Source organism: Chiloscyllium punctatum, chromosome 19 (assembly GCF_047496795.1).
Source record: "Chiloscyllium punctatum isolate Juve2018m chromosome 19, sChiPun1.3, whole genome shotgun sequence".
NCBI lineage: Eukaryota > Metazoa > Chordata > Chondrichthyes > Orectolobiformes > Hemiscylliidae > Chiloscyllium > Chiloscyllium punctatum.
The window spans coordinates 60,377,330-60,398,804 of record NC_092757.1 but is presented as its reverse complement, the minus strand read 5'-3'; the positions used below and the strand labels follow the sequence as shown (position 1 = coordinate 60,398,804).

The window sequence follows — 21,475 nt, the reverse complement described above, 5'->3', positions numbered from 1 at the left end:
TGCAACCAACAGGGTACCCTTTGACCCCTTCTCATACACTCTCACGTACACACCCACCACATTCTCTCACAGACTTATACCACTTTGTATATAGACACACACTCTCTCAGACGCTCACTCTCTTCTACCCCCCCCCCCCCCCCCCCCCCCCAAACAAACGAACACACATAAGTTTGTGGGGTGAACTTGTACTTGCAGAATTACATTTTATTTTGCTCAATAACTGCATGAATCCATGTAAGATTCTTTTTTGGAAATAGAATCAGTCTGAACATTGGGGCACAGACTTTTAACATCAATGATGTGAGCTAACTTATTGTTAAAGTTCACTTGAGAATGCTACTTTTAAAAAAATTCTGGGATTTACATACTAAAGAACCGAAACCAACATGCTGCATCCTAAAAGATGAGAGCCTTAACAAACAATTCAAGTCCTTTCCATATATCATTTCATCACACTGTAAACATTTGCTATAAATACTGTGTCTTACGATCTTATGCTCCACAACCACCTGATGAAGGAACAGTGCTCTGAAAGCTAGTGCTTCCAAATAAACCTGCTGTGTGATTTTTAACTTTGTCTGTATTAGCTGTGTGTTTTTAAATTGTTTTTAATCAACCTGTTTAGATTGATAGTATGATATGACACTCTGATCCAGGTGGAATTTGTGGTGAGGATGCTACCACTTTGCCAAAGAGACCCTTCTGAATGTTTTTAGCTTAATTTGAATCTCCTGCCTCTTCCCCATAACCTTGCACATATATCTTCTTGAATCCATCAATTGAATCTGCCTCCACCATACTTCTAGGCAGTACATTCTGTATTAAAGCTACTTGTGTAAAAATGTTTTGTTTTCTCACCAGACATTTGCCTTTTTGCAAAATTGTTCAAAACTATGCCCTGGTTTTTGTCCCATTTATGAATGGGAATAGTTTGTCCTTTTATACTCTCTGGCAGACCTCATGATTTTGAAAACTTTGATCAAATGTACTCTTAATTTCTCCTTTTCAATGAAAGTAGTCCCAACTTTTACAGTGTGTTCATCCCTGAAGCTATTCTCATAAACCTTTCTTGCACTCTGTCTAGTGCATTAACATCCTTCCTATAGTTCATGCCTGGAACTGTATACAGTACTTACCTGAGGTGTAACACTGTCGTTTTTAAGTTCAGTATCACCTTACTACTGTTGTACGTTCGGATCTCTTGTTTGAGGCCTGAGACATTTTACGCTTCATTAACAGGTCCTCACTTACCCTGTCTTTTTTTAATAGCTGATGTACATGTGCATCCTGGTGTCCTTTCTCCTCCACGTTTTTTGGAGTATTACTCTTAATTTTATAATTATGTACATCATTGAGCTGCTCGGTGTACTTGAATTGAGGAGGGAGTTATTAATTGAAGACCTATGATGGACAAGGAATACGATTCTGAAGTCTGAGTTAAAACAGAAAACGTGGGATTGTAATGTACAGAAATGGCATACCAACCTTGACTCCGTCTTTTAACCAACATTAGTAATGCAGATTTGTAATTTCTTTAGAAGAATTAAACAGTGAATCTTGTTACAGCTGGTCCATGACAGCCCTGGTGTACTAACAAATGCGTTTAATCCATGGTTTTATGTTTATAATTATACCTCCCTTGGGAGTTTTAATCTCTGATCGATTGCCCAAAGCGGTACGGCAAAAGTAAAAGTTCTCCACAGGAGGGAAAAGAAGTTTCCGCTTGGACTTTATTTTACAATGCTCGCTTTTAAATATTTTTAATTACGGCAATTGCGACGATCTTTAAACTTCTTTAGTGTGTGGTGTGGGGCAAGTGAGTGCGACTTGAACTTGATAAGATGCAGTTTTCTGTTCGTGAGAACCTATTGATCCTTCAAAAAGGCGGTGATAGCTCCCACTAACCAACGCTTGAATTAATCTATCAGGCAATTTTTATTTTTAAGTATAAAAACACATCCTGGATGCAACATTGCACAGTATAATTCTATTGTTATGTGAGTCATTGCATGCAGTATTACCATACCGAGTCTGAATCACCAGCAGGGTGGGGCAAAGAGAGGAAAACCGTGATCGATGAGCTACTGTTTCAGTTGTTCACCATTTACTGATTTTGTCGGTATCATAGCCCCCGGCGAAATGCACAGTGGCGAGATGGAACATGATAAATTTAACAATGAAATAATAGGCAGTATGTATTGTTTAAGACAGTTTAAATATCCGCTTTTGTCGAATGTTAGCCTCAGTCCGTCTTTCCAGAGCAGCGTGTCTCCTCATTGGTCATTAATGTCTGATGCTGAGAAAATTAGCGTGGCATGTTTTATTTTTCTAAGTGCCTTTTTAAAATATAGAGTTTAGGTCTATTTCTTGTGGAAATAGCGATTTCTCGAAGTTGGTGCTTTAGAACAAATGTTTAAGGGCCTCATTAAACTGGTCTGTCTCGAACAGTCTTTGCTCCGCCCCTTTCCTTTTTGGGTTCGTCTGGCTGTCTACCCCACCCCCAAGTTTTTATCGCCGCCTTGCCTCCGTTTCTTCTCTCACAGGATCAGGATCTGTGCATTTCTTCTTTCTCCCGTCTTTTAAGAATTCCGGTCTGTCTAGATTTCTTTCGTCCCCACTCGTATGCAGCGGCCACCTAACAATCTCTTCAGCTGTACTGTCTCCAGTCATTTGTGTTTCGCTCGTCACCACTATTTTGTTTCATTATGAGAAAGCACCCAGCCCCCATGTTGAGAATACGTTTAACTTTTGTCACTAGAGGGAGATATCAAACTGATATTCGGTACTGGTTATTGTTCAAATTAGGTAATGATTAGGTTGTCTGTGCTTTTTGCATCGTTTGATTGCCTGCTATGCATTCTTCAATCATTACTTACTAATAACTGTGTAGAAAAACACTTGTCAATTCAACTATGCACATGCTATGAATTTGAAACAGACTTTAAAGGTGAAAAGGGTTTAAATCTTTCAAGGAACCAGTTTTTTTGGATCCAAGAAATTCAAACTGCTCCAGTTGAATACAGATACTTTTCTTGCAGCCTGTGTCTTGTATAATAGCTGACTGCAGAGAGCTGCAGTGGGTGCTTCCTCTGATGCAGTACAGTTTACACAGTACTGATGTTCCGTAGGAGGAGCTACAATCCCTTTTCGCTCTGTCTCTTGAGCAGTAGTACAGCAATATGCACCTGCTGCAGGGAGTGAGCTGATTGGATTAAGCCTGAGAAATGCTTCCTTACATTATTCACTTTCTAGGCAGTGTGCATTCATCATTTTTTATTTGATAGCAGAGACAGCGATGAAGGGGTCTGTACCAGGGTTGAATCCACCCACTATACTTCTGTCTAAGCTCCATGTACTGCAGCATCAGACTGGCCTTCACTGAACATGAGTCTGGCTGCTCACGTCAGCTGTTCCATGCTGAATTGCTTTGTGAGTCTCTGCTTTCTTTTTTCCTTCTGTTAGCTTTGCGGCCTGTGCAGCTATGGGTTGCTGGATTATTCTTGATATGCAGTGTGTCGGTGGGACCAGGGAACAAAATCACATTGAATTAATTGATATTATTAGGGAGGAGAGGTCGACTGGTGACTAAGCATATTCTGTTCCACAGGGCCGAGGCAGCTACTGCTTTCAGGTGACCTCATTGATGTGTTGGTTTGGCATTAATTAAAAAATTGATTCATTTAGATATTTCTATTTATTCTGAAGATTGTTCTGTTTTTAATTGTGTCATTCTTTAATATTCAGTTTTAAGCCATTTTTGCATTTTCCATTGTGGATTGAGATTTATTTTCTGGCTCTTGAATTTTCAGTATGATATTTAAAATAATATTGTACTTGCCAATTCAAGAGGAATCCAAAGAAAGGCTTCTATTTGTGAATTATAAGTATTTGAAATATATTTACTGACCTTGGTAGCCAGTCAGCCATGCTTTTGTATCCAAAACCAAGGTAGGCTGTCTTCAGATGCTGTTTTAGAGAAATTATGTTATTATTTCAGTCTGAAGGTATGGCATTTTAGTAAGGAACAGCTGTTATGCATTTATAGTTATATCAGTTGAAGTAATTATGTGAAAACTCACAGCCATTCTTACTGGGTTTGATTTCTACAGCCCAGTTCATGTAAATAGTGAGATTTCCATTTACTTAGAATCTTTTGTTATGCATCTATTGTACTTACAAATAGAGAGTTCTATATAATGTCCAGAGGTCGTGTTCTGCTGGGGATTTTCTGCTCACTGAAATTTCTAATCAATAATGCTGCGTGGATTGTTTGCAGTGGCCGTCCAGATTGATGGGCTGTGGAATGCTGTGGGGATTAGAAAGTGAAGGCCCAAATTAACAAGCACTAGAGCAGAGTAAGATTTTGCTGCAGAGGGCCTGGACTAACAGGATGTAAACCACAATAGAGATTTATACACTACTGAACAGAGTTGAGAGTTCAGTTTAATGTGCTCTAGAATATTCTGGATGGTTTGCTGGAGAGGATTCACATTGACAGTTGATGAACCACAAAGAATTATCAGGAGAGATTCTGGTTTTCTGGCCTGTTGATTGCAGGGATTGTTCAAAGGTCCAGAATAATGAATTATAGAACAAAGTAGAGATGTCTTGAGATGTAGGAAGCAGTAGAAGTGGAACTGATAAACCAATTTTAAATTTCCATTTAAAAAGTGTTGAAAGAAATGGATTTAAAACTGCATATAGTAGTAATTTCAGAAGTTAGTAAATTGAATGCATGTGAGTTTAAAGTTGTACCTAGATACTGTGAATGTGACTTCCTGCCCCTATCAATCTAAGCACTTTTCCAAATGCTTTAAGCCATTCCATGTAACTACGAGGCTCCCTTTGCCTGAAGCCAGTACAATTCATGTGATTGGCTATATTCATATTCTTATTAGTGCAAGAAAAAACCCTATGTTGTACAGACACTGCATTGTAGATTTCCACAGGCTAATTACTTCAGGAAAGTGATGATTGCAGATTGCACTTGGACAGATTCCAACTGTAACCTCAAGATCAACCAGTTCAAAGAAATTGATGCCACAACATTTAGAAGGGCCAGCAGTTATGGATACCATATATAATTGATAAAACAACTAATGATATATATAACACACACATTTATGTATTTGGAATCTATAACATACATATTCCTGATCCTTTGTCTACAATGTTCACGTAGTGCATTTGTAGCTGTCATGTGCTGAAGTTTGACAGGTCTTGGTGGTCTGAGCTACCTAGAGTGCCCTGGTTGATTCCTTTTCATAATTACTTTATCTATGCCTCCCAATTCACTTATACATGGGTTCAGTTCTGTACTCTCATTGGTGAGCTCCGAATCATTTCCCAAGATTTCTGTCATTCTAAATTTTGTAATGGCTCCACTGTTCAAATATGTTTGCAGAACATACCTACTTCCAACAATATTGTTCTCTTCAAGCATTGACCAGTACATTAAATGTCCATTCTGTCCATGGACCCTTTTGATTTTGCAAGGCTTTCCTGTTCATGTCAAATCAGCTGTTTTTGTTCTTTTTGTCAGGGATCCCATCTTCCATAATACCATATTTTTAAAATTGCATCAAGTGCACTGAACAGAAATACTCTATGGCAATGGTCCCCTGAACTTTCAATTTCAGCATAGGTATCATGAACTTATCTGTACCCCTTGCAAATTAAATTTCAGCAATAAAGTTACAAGTGCTTGCCAAATGTAACTGTTTAGATCGATTGATACAACTGAAACGCATTCTTAATACTGTATTACTTAGAAGATGGCAACATATTATGGAGTCGTAGAGATGCACAGTATGGAAACAGATCCTTTAGTCCAACTTGTCCGTGCTGACCAGATACCCTAATTTCATCTAGTCCTGTTAGCCAGCATTTGACCCATATCCCTTTAAACCCTTCCTATTGATGTACCCATCCAGATGCCTTTTAAATGTAATTGTACCAGCCTCTACCACTTTCTCTGGCAGCTTATTCCATACATGCACCACCTTCTGTATGAAAACATTGCTCCTTAGGGTCCCTTTTAAATCTTTCCCCTCTCACCTTAACCAATGTCCTCTAGCTTTGGACTCCTGTATCCTGGGAAAAGTACCTTGGCTGTTGACTGTTTTCCTAACCCTCATGTTTTATACATTTCTACACGGTCATTCCCCAGCCTCTGATGGTCCAGGGAAAATAGCCCCAGCATATTTAGTTGCTGTCCATAGCTCAAGCCCTGCAACTCTGGTACCATGCTTGTAAATCTTTTCTGAACCTTTTCAAGTTTCACAACATCTTTACTATCGCAGGGAGAGAGGAACTGAATGGTTAGGCCACTTTTGAAATACTGCAATGTCCTACACAGTCACAACATGAACCACCAACTCCTATATTCATTGCGCTGACGAATAAAGGCAAGTACCAAACCCCTGTTTCACCACTCTGTCTACCTGTGACCCCACTTTCAAGGAACTATGATCCTCCACTTCAAGGTCTCTTTGTTCTTATGAAGTACTGAATTAAGCATGCTGTGTGGATTCTGAAGTGATACAGTTTGTTAAATCCCTGTATTCTCAAATAAACAGTACACAGACAAGCTACTGTGCTGTCCTCTGGGGAGATTACATCAGTGCTTCCAAAGGACATCAAATCAGATTGATATTGAACAAGATTATTCTTGCTGACATTTCTGGAACTAATTTCTCAAATGTACTAGTTTTATAATATGGAAATTAGGCGGGAATGCTAATGTGTCCCTTATTTTGGAAGTCGGACCATGATGTATTAAACTAAAAAATCGTTGACTAATTATTTTTGTAACATGTGTCACTGACAATAAAATGAATGAAATGTATAGTGTAATCCATTGGTCACTTTGAGACATTTGCATCACTTGGTTTTACACTTGTTTTTGCCAGAAAGTGATGAGTGTATAAGAGCATATTAAGTTTATGCATGTATGAATTAAAAATAGGAGTAAGCCATTTGCCCCTGCTGCCTTGTTGTTCCACAAAACAAGTTAGGCAACTTCAACCAGAATGTTAAGACTGAATTTGCCCAGATGTCCCACAATATTGTTGCAGTCAAATCACTATGAACACAGGACAGTACCAATGCAGAACAGTCCTAACTTTATAAGAAAGCAAGTTACACTACAATGCTACCTCTAATCCTATTGGCCTTTTTAGATTAGATTCCCTACAGTGCAGAAACAGGCCCTTCGGCTCAACCAGTCCACACCGACCCTCCAAAGAGTAACCCACCCAGATCCATTTCCCTCTGACTCATGCACCTAACACTATGGGCAGTTTAGCATGGCCAGTTCACCTGACCTGCACGCCTTTGGACTGTGGGAGGAAACTGGAGCACCCGGAGGAAACCCACACAAACGACACAGGGAGAATGTTAGGTGCATTAAGAGCATGGTGCTGGAAAAGCACAGCAGGTCAGGCAGCATCTGAGAAGGAGGAGCAGGGCTCATTCCTGATGAGAAGCTTATGCCCGAAATGTCGATTCTCTGCTCCTCTGATGTTGCCTGACCTGCTGTGCTTCTGCAGCACCACACTCTTGACTCTGATCTCCAGCATCTGCAGTCCTCACTTTCTCCCAATGTATCCAGCATCCCTTGCTGTTTGGCCAAGTTAGCAATCTATCTGTGTTTTAGCAGCCAGCAGGCTGCTACATCTGTCAAACCTACTCCACAATTCAAAAAGATCATAGCTTGATCTGATCGTGGCCTTGACTCCACTTTCCTGTCCACCCATGACATGATACCTTCAATTCCTTTGTTAGTCAAGAATCTGACTACTTCTGACTTATAAAGTATTCAGTGCTTCTTCTGCCTCCTCTCTCTGGGTAAGACAGTTCCACAGATCAGACATTCAGAAGAATATTCTCATCCCTAAAATAAGAGATCCCTTAATTCTAAAGGATTAGTCCTAAAGTATTAATCCTAGTGTCTCCAACAGGGGAAGCATCCTAATTGTTGAGTAGCTAGTCAGAATTTTTTTTGTCTCGATAAGATCACCTTTAATTCTTCTTGACTTCATTGGGTACACACCAAACCTGTTCGACCTTTCCCCAGCAGGTAACTTGTCATCCTAGGAATTGGTTGAATGGACTTTCTCTGTATTGTTTCTAATGCAGTTGTGTTCGTTCTTAAATAGGGTGACCAAAACTCTTCACAGTATTGGATCCCTTTGGCACCTCACTTGTTATATTTTACAAGCCTGAAATGATGCATTTATGCCTAATCTCTTGTGAACAAACTCATTTTCTGTTCATGCTGACATGTTACCCTCTAAACCATGAGTCTTATTTTTTGCAATAGCCTGGGATGTGGCGCCTTGTGTTAAATGGTTCTGGAATTCTAAGTTTAGTCCATCTGCAGGTTTCCCTGTGTCAAAATTGCTCATTACTGCATCGTAGAACTCATAATACATTTTGTCAAACGTGATTTCTCTTTCACAAAACCACATTGATATTGCTTAACTGCAATGAGACTTTTAAAATTTCAAGTGTCCTGCTATAATTAATCTCAATGACAGATTTCAGCTTTTTCTACATGACTGATATTAACTGGTGTCTAGTTTCCTGCTGTCTGAAGCTCTCTTCTCTTGAGTACAGGAGTGATCTACTGATAGGGTCTTTCTAGAATCTAGGGGCCATAGGATGGAGTCCTTCAGAATATGGGGCATTTGTTAGCTGTTAGTCCTGCAAATGCAGAGTAGTCGTAGTTTAAGGTTTGACTTCCAATCTTTACCAATTTAGATTGGAGCAGACATTGCTACAATTTATCTCAGAGCCCATGTGTAGCAAAGAGAAGCTATCGTCTTAGACTACTGTTTCCTCAGTTATTTGCAGAGCGAACTTGAGGGTCTGAATGACTGTCTTCTGCTTGTATTTTTTATATTATTTAAACCATATTAAAGAGCTTTACGTTTGTGTTTGAAAGGCTAAGGAACATAATATAGGAAAGCAGCAATAGTAATGTGTTCAATTTACATATTCTGAATTCTGGTTAGGGTTTACATAACTTTTTGTAATTTGCGGTCATCTTGCCTCAATTATTGGTGTGAGGATGCACTGGACTAGTCATTTTGTTGCAATATGATAAAGCCAAGCTCCTCTTTTTTTTGTAAAGTACTATGCTGTCCATGAGTGGGACATTTAGGTATCTGTTCCTAGTCAAAATGCATCCGGCATCTTTAACCTCCATGGAAGTTGCTGCACAAGTTCATGTTTCTATTGTAGTTTCTTCAATTCTAAGCATGCCATGCATGTTGTGTGTTTGGTATCTGCCTTTCTGATGCCATGTCTGCTTTCTTGCCAGGGTGAGGAGGGGCCACCCAGTTTGGAGTACATTCAGGCCAAGGACTTATTCCCGCGGAAAGAGCTGGTAAAGGAGGACGACGACCTGCAGGTAGAGTCTGCTCACTGACGCTCTCTTTGTCCCCAGCAAAATGCTTTGCTCTACGATGTTGCACAGTCTGTCTAGCTTTTGCTCCTCATTTTGCAGTAGTTAAGTTCCATGTGCCAGTGCTTTCCTTCCTCACTTGATGGTGACACACTACTTACAGCATGGTGCAGCACACATTGAATATTCCATTATTATTACACACCATGCAAATAATGTTAATATTCTTGAATAGATCTGTTCAAACTACAGGAAAATACCCTTGTACTAGTTAGTCATAGAGACCTACGTATGGAAACAGACCCATCGGTCCAACTTGTACTTGTCGATCAGTTATTCTGATCTAGTCTAGTTCCATTTGCCAGCACCTGGCCCATGTGCCTCTAAACCCTTCCTATTCATATACCTATCCAGATGCCTTTTAAATGTTATAATTGGACCAGCCTCCACCACTTCCTCTGGCAGCTCATTCCATACACGCACCACCATCTGCATGAAAAAATTGCCCCTTAGGTCCCTGTTTAAATCTTTCCCCTCTCACCCAAAATCTATGCTGTCTAGTTCTGGACTCCCCCACCCCAGGGAAAAGATCTATCCACGCCCGTCATGATTTTATAAACCTCTATAAGGTCATCCCTCAGCCTCCGATGCTCCAGGGAAAACAGCCCCAGCCTATTCAGCATCTCCCTATAGGTAAAATCCTCCAACCCTGGCAGCATGCTTGTAAATCTTTTCTGAACCCTTTCAAGTTTCACAATATCCTTCTGATACGAGGGAGACCAGAATTGCACACAAAATTCCTGAAGTTGCCTAACCAATGTCCTGTACGGTTGTAACATGACCTCCCAATTCCTATACTCAGTCGTCTGACTAATAAAGAAAAGCGTTCCAAATGCCATCTTCACTATCCTATCGACCTGCGACTCCACTTTCAAGGAACAATGAACCTGCACTCGAAGGTCTCTTTGGCCAGCAAAACTCTCCAGGACCTGACCATTAAATGTACAAGCCCTGCTCTGATTTGCCTTTCCAAAATGTAGCACCTCACATTTATCTACCACTCCTCAGCCCATTGGCCTGGATTTGATCAAGATTAAGTTGCACTGTGAGGTAACGTCCTTCGCTGTCCCTACACCTCCAATTTTGGCGTAATCATCAAACTTACTAAGTATAATCTCCTGTGTTCACATCCAAATCATTTATATAAATGACGAAAAGCTAATTGTTTGTCTTTTCTGCCTTTTTGCTCCAAATCACAAGTGACAGATTTATAATCGGAGTACTTTAGTTAGCTATTTTTCTTTTCCACTGTTACTGGATGCTTTACACTGTTTAAGTACCTATTAGAAACATTAAAACTAGATGCCATATAACTTTGTGAACATACTGAACAAAATTGCTTGTAATTCTTAGCAAAGCTTTTTACGTACAGAATCACTACTACATTTGGCACTGCTGGGTCGGCATGGATTTGTGTTTGTGGTCTAATGGATTCTGTTTGTAGCCTTTTTGTTTTACACTTTATTGCTACTCATAAAAGCTCAACATGAAAGAACCATTCATAATACAACTGCCACAGACTAACACCTTTTAGTGCTGCCCTAGTGCTGATTATACATGATCTGCTATTTACATTAATACTTCATTACGTTCCAATGACACAATACATTTTAAATATTACAACAAGCATAGTTTGAGGGCATGATTTCTAGTGGATTGCTCCAGTTAAGTGGGCAGCAGACACTCATATAGTTAATTTGTTTTTCTTTAATAATCATTTGGGGGAATGTGGCAAATTCCAACATTTATTGTCCATTCTTTTTAGGCCCTGAGAAGGTGATGGTAAGCTGCCTTCATGAACTGCTGCAATCCAGGTGGTGTAGGTAGAGCCACAATGCTGTTAAGGAGGGAATTCCAGGATATTGACCCAACAGCACTGAAGGAGCAGTAATTCTCCAAATCAGGATGGAGAATAGCTTGGAGAGGAACTTGCAAGTGGTGATATTCCCATGTACTAACTGCCGTAGCCCTTCGAGATGGTAGTGGTCATGGTTTTTGGAAGGTGCTGCCTAACAGCAATGATGAATTTCTTCAGTGCGACATATAGGTGGTGATAGCACAACTAACATCTCAATTTTTGACCTTATGATGAAGGGAAGGTCATTGAAGCAGATGTAGCTGACTTGGCCTAAGATGTTACTCTACAGAATTTCTGTGGAGATGTCTTAGAGTTGAAATGATTGAGCCTCCCACAAGGCTTTGTGCTTGGTATGATTTCGTCAAGTAGAGATTTTTCCCTTCACTTCCTATTTGTTCCACTCCTGCAAGGACTCCTTGATGTCTCACTTGGTCAAATTTGGCCTTCATGTTATTTTGATAACATGAACTTTCTACTGAACACGTCAAACTATTTTCTATTAGCGATCTTCTACAGCACAATTTTCTGTAGCGGTTTTCTATACCGCAAGCTTGCAGAGGAACACAACTGTCACGTTATTACTGAACGACCTGTATGCTAGACTGGGTAAGGATGGTAAATTGCATGAACAGTCACTCATATCTCCCCACTGGAATTCAGCGCTCTTGTCTACACTTGAATCAAGACCAGAATGAGGTGACAGACAAAACAGACAGACTGACCAACAGTTTGCAGGTTATTGCGATGTAAATGTTACTTGATAACTTTGATGACCCTCTACTTTTTGTCATTTGCATAAATGATTTGGATGCAAGCATAAGAGGTACAGTTAGTAAGTTTGCAAATTACACCAAAATTGGAGGTGTAGTGGACAGCAAAGAGGGTTACCTCAGATTACAACAGCATCTGGACCAAATGAGCCAATGGGCTGAGAAGTGGCAGATGGCGTTTAATTCAGATAAATGCGAGGTGCTGCAATTTGGGAAAGCAAATCTTAGCAGGACTTATACACTTAATGGTAAGGTCCTAGGGAGTGTTGCTGAACAAAGAGACCTTGGAGTGCAGGTTCATAGCTCCTTGAAAGTGGAGTTGCAGGTAGATAGGATAGTGAAGAAGGCATTTGGTATGCTTTCCTTTATTGGTCAGAGTATTGAGTACAGGAGTTGGGAGGTCATGTTGCGGCTGTACAGGACATTGGTTCGGCCAGTGCTGGAATATTGCGTGCAGTTCTGGTCTCCTTCCTCTCAGAAAGATGTTGCGAAGCTTGAAAGGGTTCAGAAAAGATTTAAAAGGATGTTGCCAGGGTTGGAGGATTTGAACTACAGGGAGAGGTTGAACAGGCTCAGGCTGTTTTCTCTGGAGCATCGGAGGCTGAGGGGTGACCTTATAGAGGTTTACAGAATTGAGGGGCATGGAAAGGATAAATAGGCAAAGTCTTTTCCCTGAGGTCGGGGAGTCCAAAACTAGAGGGCATAGATTTAGGGTGAGAGGGGGGAAGATATAAAAGAGACCTAAGGGGCAATGTTTTCACGCAGATGGTGGTACGTGTATGGAATGAGCTGCCAGAGGCAGTGGTGGAGGCTGGTACAATTGCAACATTTTAAGAGACATTTGGATGGGTATGTGAATAGGAAGGGTTTAGAGGGATATGGGCTGGCAGGTGGGACTAGATTGGGTTGGGATATCTGGTCGGCATGGACAGGTTGGACCGAAGGGTCTGTTTCCATGCTGTACATCTCTATGACTCTGACCTGTCCTGTCATTTTACTGATATTTGAGAGTAATGGGGAAGTAATTGGCTGGATTGAATTTGTCCTGCTTTTTGAGTACAGCTTCATGTATTTTCAGGTTGATGTCCGTGTTGTAGCTGTACTGGAAACAGCTTGACTAGGGAATGGCAAGATTTGGTCCACATGTCTTCGATACCATGTTGGAATATTGTAAGGGCTCATAGCCTCCGCAGTATCCAGTGTCTTCGGATAGTTCTTGATTTTGAGGAAGCTGAGATGGAGCCACAGCATTCAACATTTCTGGCTGAAGGATATTGCAAATGCTTCTGTCCTTTTTCACTGATATGTTTTGGACTTCTCTGTCATTGACGATGAGAATATTTGAGGAGCTTCCTCTGCCAGCCCACCATCCTTCTCAACTGTGACAGCATTACAAAGCTGAAACATTGATTGTGGAATTGCTTAACCCTGTTTGTCAGTTGCTGCTTAAGCTATTTGGCAAGAGTAGTCCTAAATTAGTAGATCAGTTTGAAATCTATCCTATTTACCACAGTAGTAGTACCAACACACTCCACAATGTGAAGGTTTGTCTTTGTCTCCATGAGGCCTGTGAGGAGGTCACTCCTACAGATATTGTCATGGAGAGGTTAAGGTGGGAGGGAAGGTGGAGATGCATCGTAATCAGCAGCAGGTTTCCTTGCCAATCGTTGACGTGATACCATTGGACATCAAGGGCTGCCAGGACAACTCCCTTTTGACCTGGTACCACTGTGCTGCCACCACTCTCTCTGCTCTGTCTCGCTGGCAGGATGGTGTTAGTGTTGTGTGGAACTTTGTGTAAAGCATGATTGTGAGAGTATAACTATCAGGTGGTTGCTTGAGTAGTCTGTGAGATAGTTCTCCCAGATTTGGAAGGAAGACTTTGCAGAGTTCACAAGGCTGGTTTTGCTGTCAGTTCCTGGTTCTTTGGCAAGCGCACAATCATCTGTTTTGTTTCATTCTTTTAATTAAATCCATTTGCGCTTTGATACAACTGAATGGCTTCCTTTGGTCATTGCGGAGGGGAGTTGACAAATAACCATATCGGTGTGGGTTGCAGTCAACATGTACAGGTCATTCTTCTATAATGTGCGTTTCATCAGCACAAATTGACTGTAATGCAATTCACGAATTGTGAGCATTATTTTGATAATGTGAACTTTCTACTGAACAGGTATAACTATTTTCTATTCGTGATCTTTAACAGTGCGATTTTCTGTAGCAGTTTCGATCGCGCAATTTTTCTGGAGCGCAAGGTTGTAGAGGAACATAATTGTCGCATTATAGCGGAACGACCTGTAAGCTAGACTGGGTAAGGATGGCAAATTGCTCTTCATAAAAGTCATCAGTGAAGCAGTTGGGTTTTTTTAAACAAAAACCAACACTGGTTTCGTGGTCATTAGTATACTTTTAATTCTAGACTGCCATGGTGGAATTTAAACTCTAGTCTCAGAGCATGATCTAGACTACTAATCAAGAACATGGTTGCTTTTATGTCATTTAAGTGTGTTCATGGGATGTAAGTCCAGTCAGGATATTTTATTATTTATTCCTAATTGTTCTTGAAGGAAAGTTCCCTTCCTGAACTGCTGCACCATATGGTGGGCCTGTAGGTAGAGCTATTAGGAAGCAGGTATCAAGACTTTGATCCAGGGACAGTGAAGGAATGGTGAAAATTCCAAATACGGAAGAGAACTTGCAGGCTCCTATGCTTCTGCAGCCTATGTTCTTCTGGGTGATCGAGGTTATTGAATTGGAACATCCTGTAGCAGGAGTCTTGGTGAGTTATTATAGTGCATCTTGTAGATGGTAGGCACTACAGGTCACTGTTTGTCAGTGATGGAAGATGTTTAAGGTGGATTGTGTGCCAATTAAGCTTTATCCTGGATTGGAACCCAATCAGCCCTAAATATTGATTCCCTCCCCCACCAACCAGGTGGGTGCTTTATGTGCATTGCAGGACTCAGCTATGTTTGCTCTCTCCTTGCAATAAAGCTGGATCATCTATGTGATAGGTTAAAGGTGTTGATTAGCGTCACAACGCTAATTCAATTTTTTAAATCCTCAACTATGATTTTTCAGTCAGGTCAGCAGGATGACGCATGAGGTCTGGATTTTGTTGAAGTGTTCTGGTGGTTGAGGAACATACTAATGTTTAATACAAATTGGTGGGAAAGTGAATGTCTATGAATTATGATTTGCCACATTGCTGACCAATTTGCAGCATTCTGCATTTACATGTTAAATGCACTTGAGTTTAGCACAATGTTTAATCTATTAAATGAATGTGAAGATGCCCTCTTGATGTGTGAATTGTTAATTTTCACAATAACTGTCAATTAGCTTCTTCCCAGAAAGCAAGCACTTATAAGTGTGGAGTTTTTTCTTGTTATGAAGGTTGTGTTTATTGTGAATGTTCCCACCAGGTGGCGCAAACAGTGGCCTTAATTTCGGAAATGAACTGACAGCACGGAAGTGACTGAAGTGTAAATAATCAGGAGAGGAGCCATACTTGGTACATGGCAGATGATGAGGCAGTGGCTGGAGAGGTCAGGCAGACCCACCCCCATTCTTTGCCCTGCCCCCTTGAGGAACCAACTTCCACTTCACTACCCTGCCTTTCTGATAGGAGCATGCGTGCTGATGTCACTGCACACAAATCTGTGTTGTCATCATTGTGTGTGCAGATGCTTCCGATAACAGTTGGGTGACATCACTGGCTATGCATGTGCAACAGCCATAGTGCATTTTGCATAATCACTCTGAAATCCAAAACTGTCTTGTGTAATAGAGCGCAACAGCTGAGAGTCTCACTGGGAGAGGTGGAATTAAAATACAGCTTTCCATGTTCTTTGCTTTAATGTCCCACATTCAGCTTTCACTGCAGAGGTCAGAGTGTCTGCCCTTCTCCAGTTACAGTCATAGAGATGTTCAGCACAGAAATAGACCCTTCAGTCCAACTCGTCTGTGCCGACCAGATATCATAACCTAATCTAGTCCCATTTGCCAGCATTTGGTCCATATCTCTCTCAACCCTTCCTATTGATGTACCCATCCAGATGCTTTTCAAATATTGTAATTGTACCAGCCTCCACCATTTCCTCTGGCAGCTTATTCCATCCATGCACCACCCTCTGCATGAAAAATTGCACCTTAGGTCCCTTTTATACTTTCCCTTCTCTTAAAACTATGTCCTCTAGTTTTGGATCCCCCACCCTGCAATTTACAATTTAAAATGTAAACTCCAATTAATTTGTGCTAATAATTAGGTTCAATTAAATTTTAGTAAATTGGATCTGGGATCTTGCCGATTGTAAAAGAAGTATTGTTAAGTTCCCCTTTGTGGATAAGTTCTCAACCAACTACTAAAGGAATGGTATGAATGAAACTGTCTTAACCTTAGGGTGATCAGATCTTCAGAGCACTTTGGACATACTATTGAATTGCAGGATACTATGACATTCCTTTCAATCCTATTCTAATCAATTAAGTTTTTGACTATATTAATAAAATTTTACCACTATTGGCCAGCTACAGCAGAAAACAAAATTGCATTGCACTTTCAACAACTTGAAATTAAAAGTATAGATGTTCTCTGCCACATTATTATTGAGAGAAAGCAGCTTTCTTGATTTTGCCTCAGCATTGGGGGAGATATCAACGTATATCTGTTTATTAGGTTTTTTGGCATCCTTGGCACCAAGGGAGAACACAAATGAAGAGAGTCCTAGCAGGCAAGGTTTGAATGAAGGCTGAACACTGCATTGATAACATTTTAAAAATAACTCATTGACTGTAAACTGCTTTGGAGTTTTTTTTGAGATCTTGGAAACTTATCTAAATGTAAGTATGTCTGTCCTTACTAAACGGCTGATACAACAGTGGGCAAACAGCCTCCAATTCAAAGATATTTTCTGTTGATGTTTTAGGAATCAAAATTGAGTATATTTGTCATAAAATCACTGAGGACTAGTTTTCACTTTTTAAGTTTATGATTTTTGAGTGTAAAGGACTAAGTTTTAATTTTTATGGTTCTGATTGTGGACTGAAATGAGAAAAGGACTGTTTTTTTTAAAAAAACAAGGATTGTGTAAAAGTTGCTTAAACTTTCCAAAACAAATTGTTTGACAACAACCTAAGTGCTGTTGAACTGCAGTTTGCTCAAGCAGTGAGCAAGTCTAATTGCACACGAGCTGGAACTAAGGGGTTGGAATAGACATTTAGCCAGCAGCAGGTAGCTAATTGGTCTGGTTTAATGGCAACCTGTTATCAATAACAAAGGCCTTCTGCCTGTCAACAACTGTGTGAATAACTCCCAGATAACTGATCAGTTCATGGGCAGAAGCCATCAGACCTCAAGAAAGATAAGTGCCATCCTTTATCTGTACCAAGAATAGCTTGACCCTGAAGAAAGTCCATTTATTTCTCCTCTTCAGTTGCTGTAATCTTTGATTTTTAACTAATAGTTCAGAGATGTAGGTGTGAGCGAACTCCCTTGTACCTTTTAAGCAAGTTAAAGTATCTGGAGTGGGAAGATCAAGGAGCAGCCAGTTCTAAAAAGGCCAAAGGATCGCTGAGCATACCTTTTGAACCAGGACCATTGGACTGTCTTCCCAATCTTTCTCCCAATCATGATACTTTTTTTTCCCCTGTGTGTGCACGTGCCTGCATTGGGGAAGTTTTATAAAGAAATTAGTTTGTTGACAGTTCATAATTGTTTACCAGTAGCTAGAATCCATTTTCTTGTAATAAATAGTACACGTTACTGAGAGTTTGCCATGTAAAGTGATTTGATTTGATTTATTGTAGTCACATATACCTAAGTACACTGAAAAGCTTTGTTTTGCAATCAGTACAGGAAGATCATTGCAAACAAGAACATGCAGATCATAGGGTTATAAGAAATGTTGGAATAATGTTTGCTCCAGAGAGCTCTCAAAGTGATTAGTGTGTTTATCAGTTTGTTGTACTGGTAGCTCTGCCATAAACGTGCATAAAGCAGTATTGTCTTGCTGTTTTAGGAAGGAATATTTTAGTCAAAATCTGTCCGAGCAAGAAACAACAGTGTTGAACAATTGGTAATTTACAGCACTGGAAGGGGTAATTTGAGTTCATAGGGTCCATGCTGTATGAGAGCAACTTCTACAGACGTGATGTATGTTGATTTAAATTAGATGGATATGATTGATAAGCCACAGAAATAAAACAAGTCTCTGTTAAATACACAGAACTGGTGGTGTTTTTAATCAATCTGTTCAGGGATTTTATGACACATCTCTGGAGTAGGTGGGACTTGAGCCTGGGCCTCCTGGCTCAGAGCTAGGGGCACAGAAGTGCCACAACAGCTCTCACGGAGATCTACAAAAAACAGTATGTTCAGGTATTACACACTCATGGAGCAGATGGGACTTGAACCTCAGCCTTCTACCTCAAAGGTGGGGACACTACCACTGCACCAGAAGAGGTGGTGTTATAGATGTTTTCTAATCAACCTATTCAGAGATGTTATCACACTCCGGTGTATCCGAGATATCTGTGGAAACTAAGGAAGTGATTGTTGGGCTCCTTGCTGACATATTTGGATCATCGATAGTCACAGGTGAGGTGTCAGAAGACTGCAAGTTAGTTAATGTGGTGCTACTATTTAAGAAAGGTCGTAACAAAAAGCCAGGGAACTATAGACTGGTGAGCCTAAAATCGTGGTGGAGGAAATCCTGAAGGACAGGATTTCTATGTCTTTGGAAAGGCAAGGACCGATTGAGGATAGTTACCATGGCGCCCTGTATGAGAAATCATGTTTCACTAACTTGTTTGAGTTTTTTGAAGAAGTAACAAAGAGAATTGTTGAGGGAAGAGCAGTGGACGTGATCTATATGGACTTCAGTAAGGTGTACAACAAGGTTCCTTACGGTAGACTGGTTAGCAAGGTTAGATCACATGGAATACAGGGAGCACCAACCATTTGGATATTGAACTGGCTCAAAAGTAGAAGACAAGTTGGTGGTGGAAGGTTGCTTGTCATACTGAAGGCCTGTGACTAGTGGTGTGCCACAGGATTGGTGCTGGGTTCACTGCTTTTCATCATTTATATAAATGATTTGGATGTGAACATAGGCGGTATAGGTAGTAAGTTTACAGATGACACCAAAATTGGAGGTGTAGTGGACAGCGAAGAAGGTTACCTCAGAACAACAGAATCTTAATTAGATGAGCCAATGGGCAGAGGAGTGGCAGTTGGAGTTTAATTTAGATAAGCGTACGGTACTGCATTTGGAAAGGCAAATCAAGACAGAACTTGTATACTTAATGGAAAAGTACTGAACTGTTGCTGAACATTTGGAGTGCAGGTTCATAGTTCCTTGAAAGTGGAATTGCAGGTAAATATGATAGTGTAGAAGGCATTTCGTATGCTTTCCTCTGTTGGTCAGAGCATTGAGTGTAGGTGTTGGGAAAGCAAAGAATAGAGTGGTGCTGGAAAAGCACAGCAGGTCAGGCAGCATCCAAGGAGCAGGAAAATCGAGGTTTCGGGCAAAAGTCTCTCTTTACCTAGTTGGGACATCATGTGGTCGTTCTGCAGAGCATTGGTTAGGCCACTTCTGGAATATTGTGTGCAATTCTGGCCTTCCTCCTATCAGAAGGATAGGGTTCAGAAAAAATTTACAAGGACCTCGCCAGGGTTGGACGAAGCTGAGTAAGCTGTTGCTCTTTTCCCTAGAGTGTCGGAGGCTGAGGGGTGACCTTAGAGAGATTTAGAAAATCATGAGGAGCATGGATAAGGTAAATAGATATGGTCTTTCCCCTGGGTTGGGAGAGTCCAGAACGAGAGGACAGAGGTTTGGTGTGAGAGAGAAACAATTTAAAAGGGACCTAAGGGGCAAAGTTTACACGTGAAAGGTGGTGCGTGTATCGAATGAGCTGCCAGAGGAAGTGGGTGGAGGCTGGTACAATTGCAACATTTAAAAGGCATCTGGATGGGTACGTGAATAAGAAGGGTTTAGAGGGATATGGGCCAAGTGCCGGAAAATGTGACTAGATTAATTTAGGATATCTGCTTAACATTGGCAAGTCGGATCGAAGGGTGTGTTTCCGTGCTGTACATCTGTGTGACGTTTTGACCTCTGGAGTGGGTAGGACCTGAACCTGGGCCTCGTGTACCAGTAGTATGTGCACTACCACTGTGTCACAAGGGGCCCCTGTACATTTTCTAATCAATGTTTTAGAGATGTTATTATACACTTCTGGAGCAAATGGAACCTGAACCTACCAAAATGATACTTTGCTAGCTCAGAGGTAGCAGTATTATCATTGTGCCACAAGAGGGCCCCAGAGCTGATATTATAAATATATCTGGTGATTAAGATTCTGATTGGCTTTATTCAATGGGATCAATTGAGAAGACCTATTGATGCCTTATTCTTGTGGAACCATGTTTTCCAGACTTTAGTTGCCACATTTGCTAATACAACAACAGTGTTCACGCTTCAAAAGAATTGAATTGGCTGGAAAGCACTATAAAAATATCCTGTGGATGTGGAAAGATTGACTTGATTATAACGTCTATAATCCATTAAATTGTGGTTAAACTATTGCATATTCTTTTAAAATCTGACACTGCTCATGAAGGAAACTCTGGACGGTTCTCTCACTGTTGGCATTAAGTTATTGAACTGTGGCACAGGTGCTGGTAAAGATCTGTGGAAAACTCATTTGAAATGTATCTTAGATAAAAGATTTTTCAGAATTTCTGAAGGTCCATTTTTCCTGTGCAGATTGTACTGCAAAAATGATAAAGGTCCTCACTGTGAACTTGATCATGTTTATCCCAATTATGATTATGATGAATATCAGCAACATTTCCAACAACTTACTTGGTTGTTACTGTACAAGATTGCTGCAATATAGAAAGAACTCCTTGACCCTATTGATGCATGATGTGGTGGTGCAGATGTTGGACTTTGGTGGACAAAATTAAAAATCTCTCAATGCCAGGCTGTAGTCCAACAGGTTTATTTGAAAGTAAAACCTTTTGGAGCACTGCTCGTCAGATAACGAGTCAAGGAAGATTAAGGAACAGAAGACATAGAGTAAAATTGGAAGTTGTAAAGGAATAGAAGTTGTTTTTTGAATTAGAGGCCAGTGATCAGTGGTGTTCCACAGGGCTCAATTCTGGATCCTCATTTGTCATTTATATGAACAATTTGGATGACAGTATAGAAGGCATGGTTAGTAAGTTTGCAGACAACACCAAAATTGCTGGCATCAGAGACAATGAAGAAGATTTTCTAAGGTTACAAAGGGATTTTGATCAAATGGGTCAGTGGGTTGAAAAATGGCAGATGGAGTTCAATCTGGACAAATGCGAAGTATTGCATTTTG

The 21,475-nt window shown here is 40.5% G+C and overlaps 1 protein-coding gene across 4 annotated transcripts in view; it reads left to right on the top strand.

The window, feature by feature from the left end:
- The window catches only part of mtmr4 (myotubularin related protein 4), a 132,251-nt gene that overhangs the window by 59,020 nt on the left and 51,756 nt on the right, over nt 1-21,475 (top strand). For 2 of the 4 annotated variants that reach the window (XM_072589503.1, XM_072589504.1), the window contains exon 3: nt 9,329-9,418. In XM_072589503.1, the coding sequence (XP_072445604.1) occupies nt 9,329-9,418 (90 nt within the window). Of the gene's footprint in view, nt 1-3,190; nt 3,433-9,328; nt 9,419-21,475 lie in introns of those variants that run through there. The other 2 variants (XM_072589502.1, XM_072589505.1) reach the window with 2 other exon arrangements.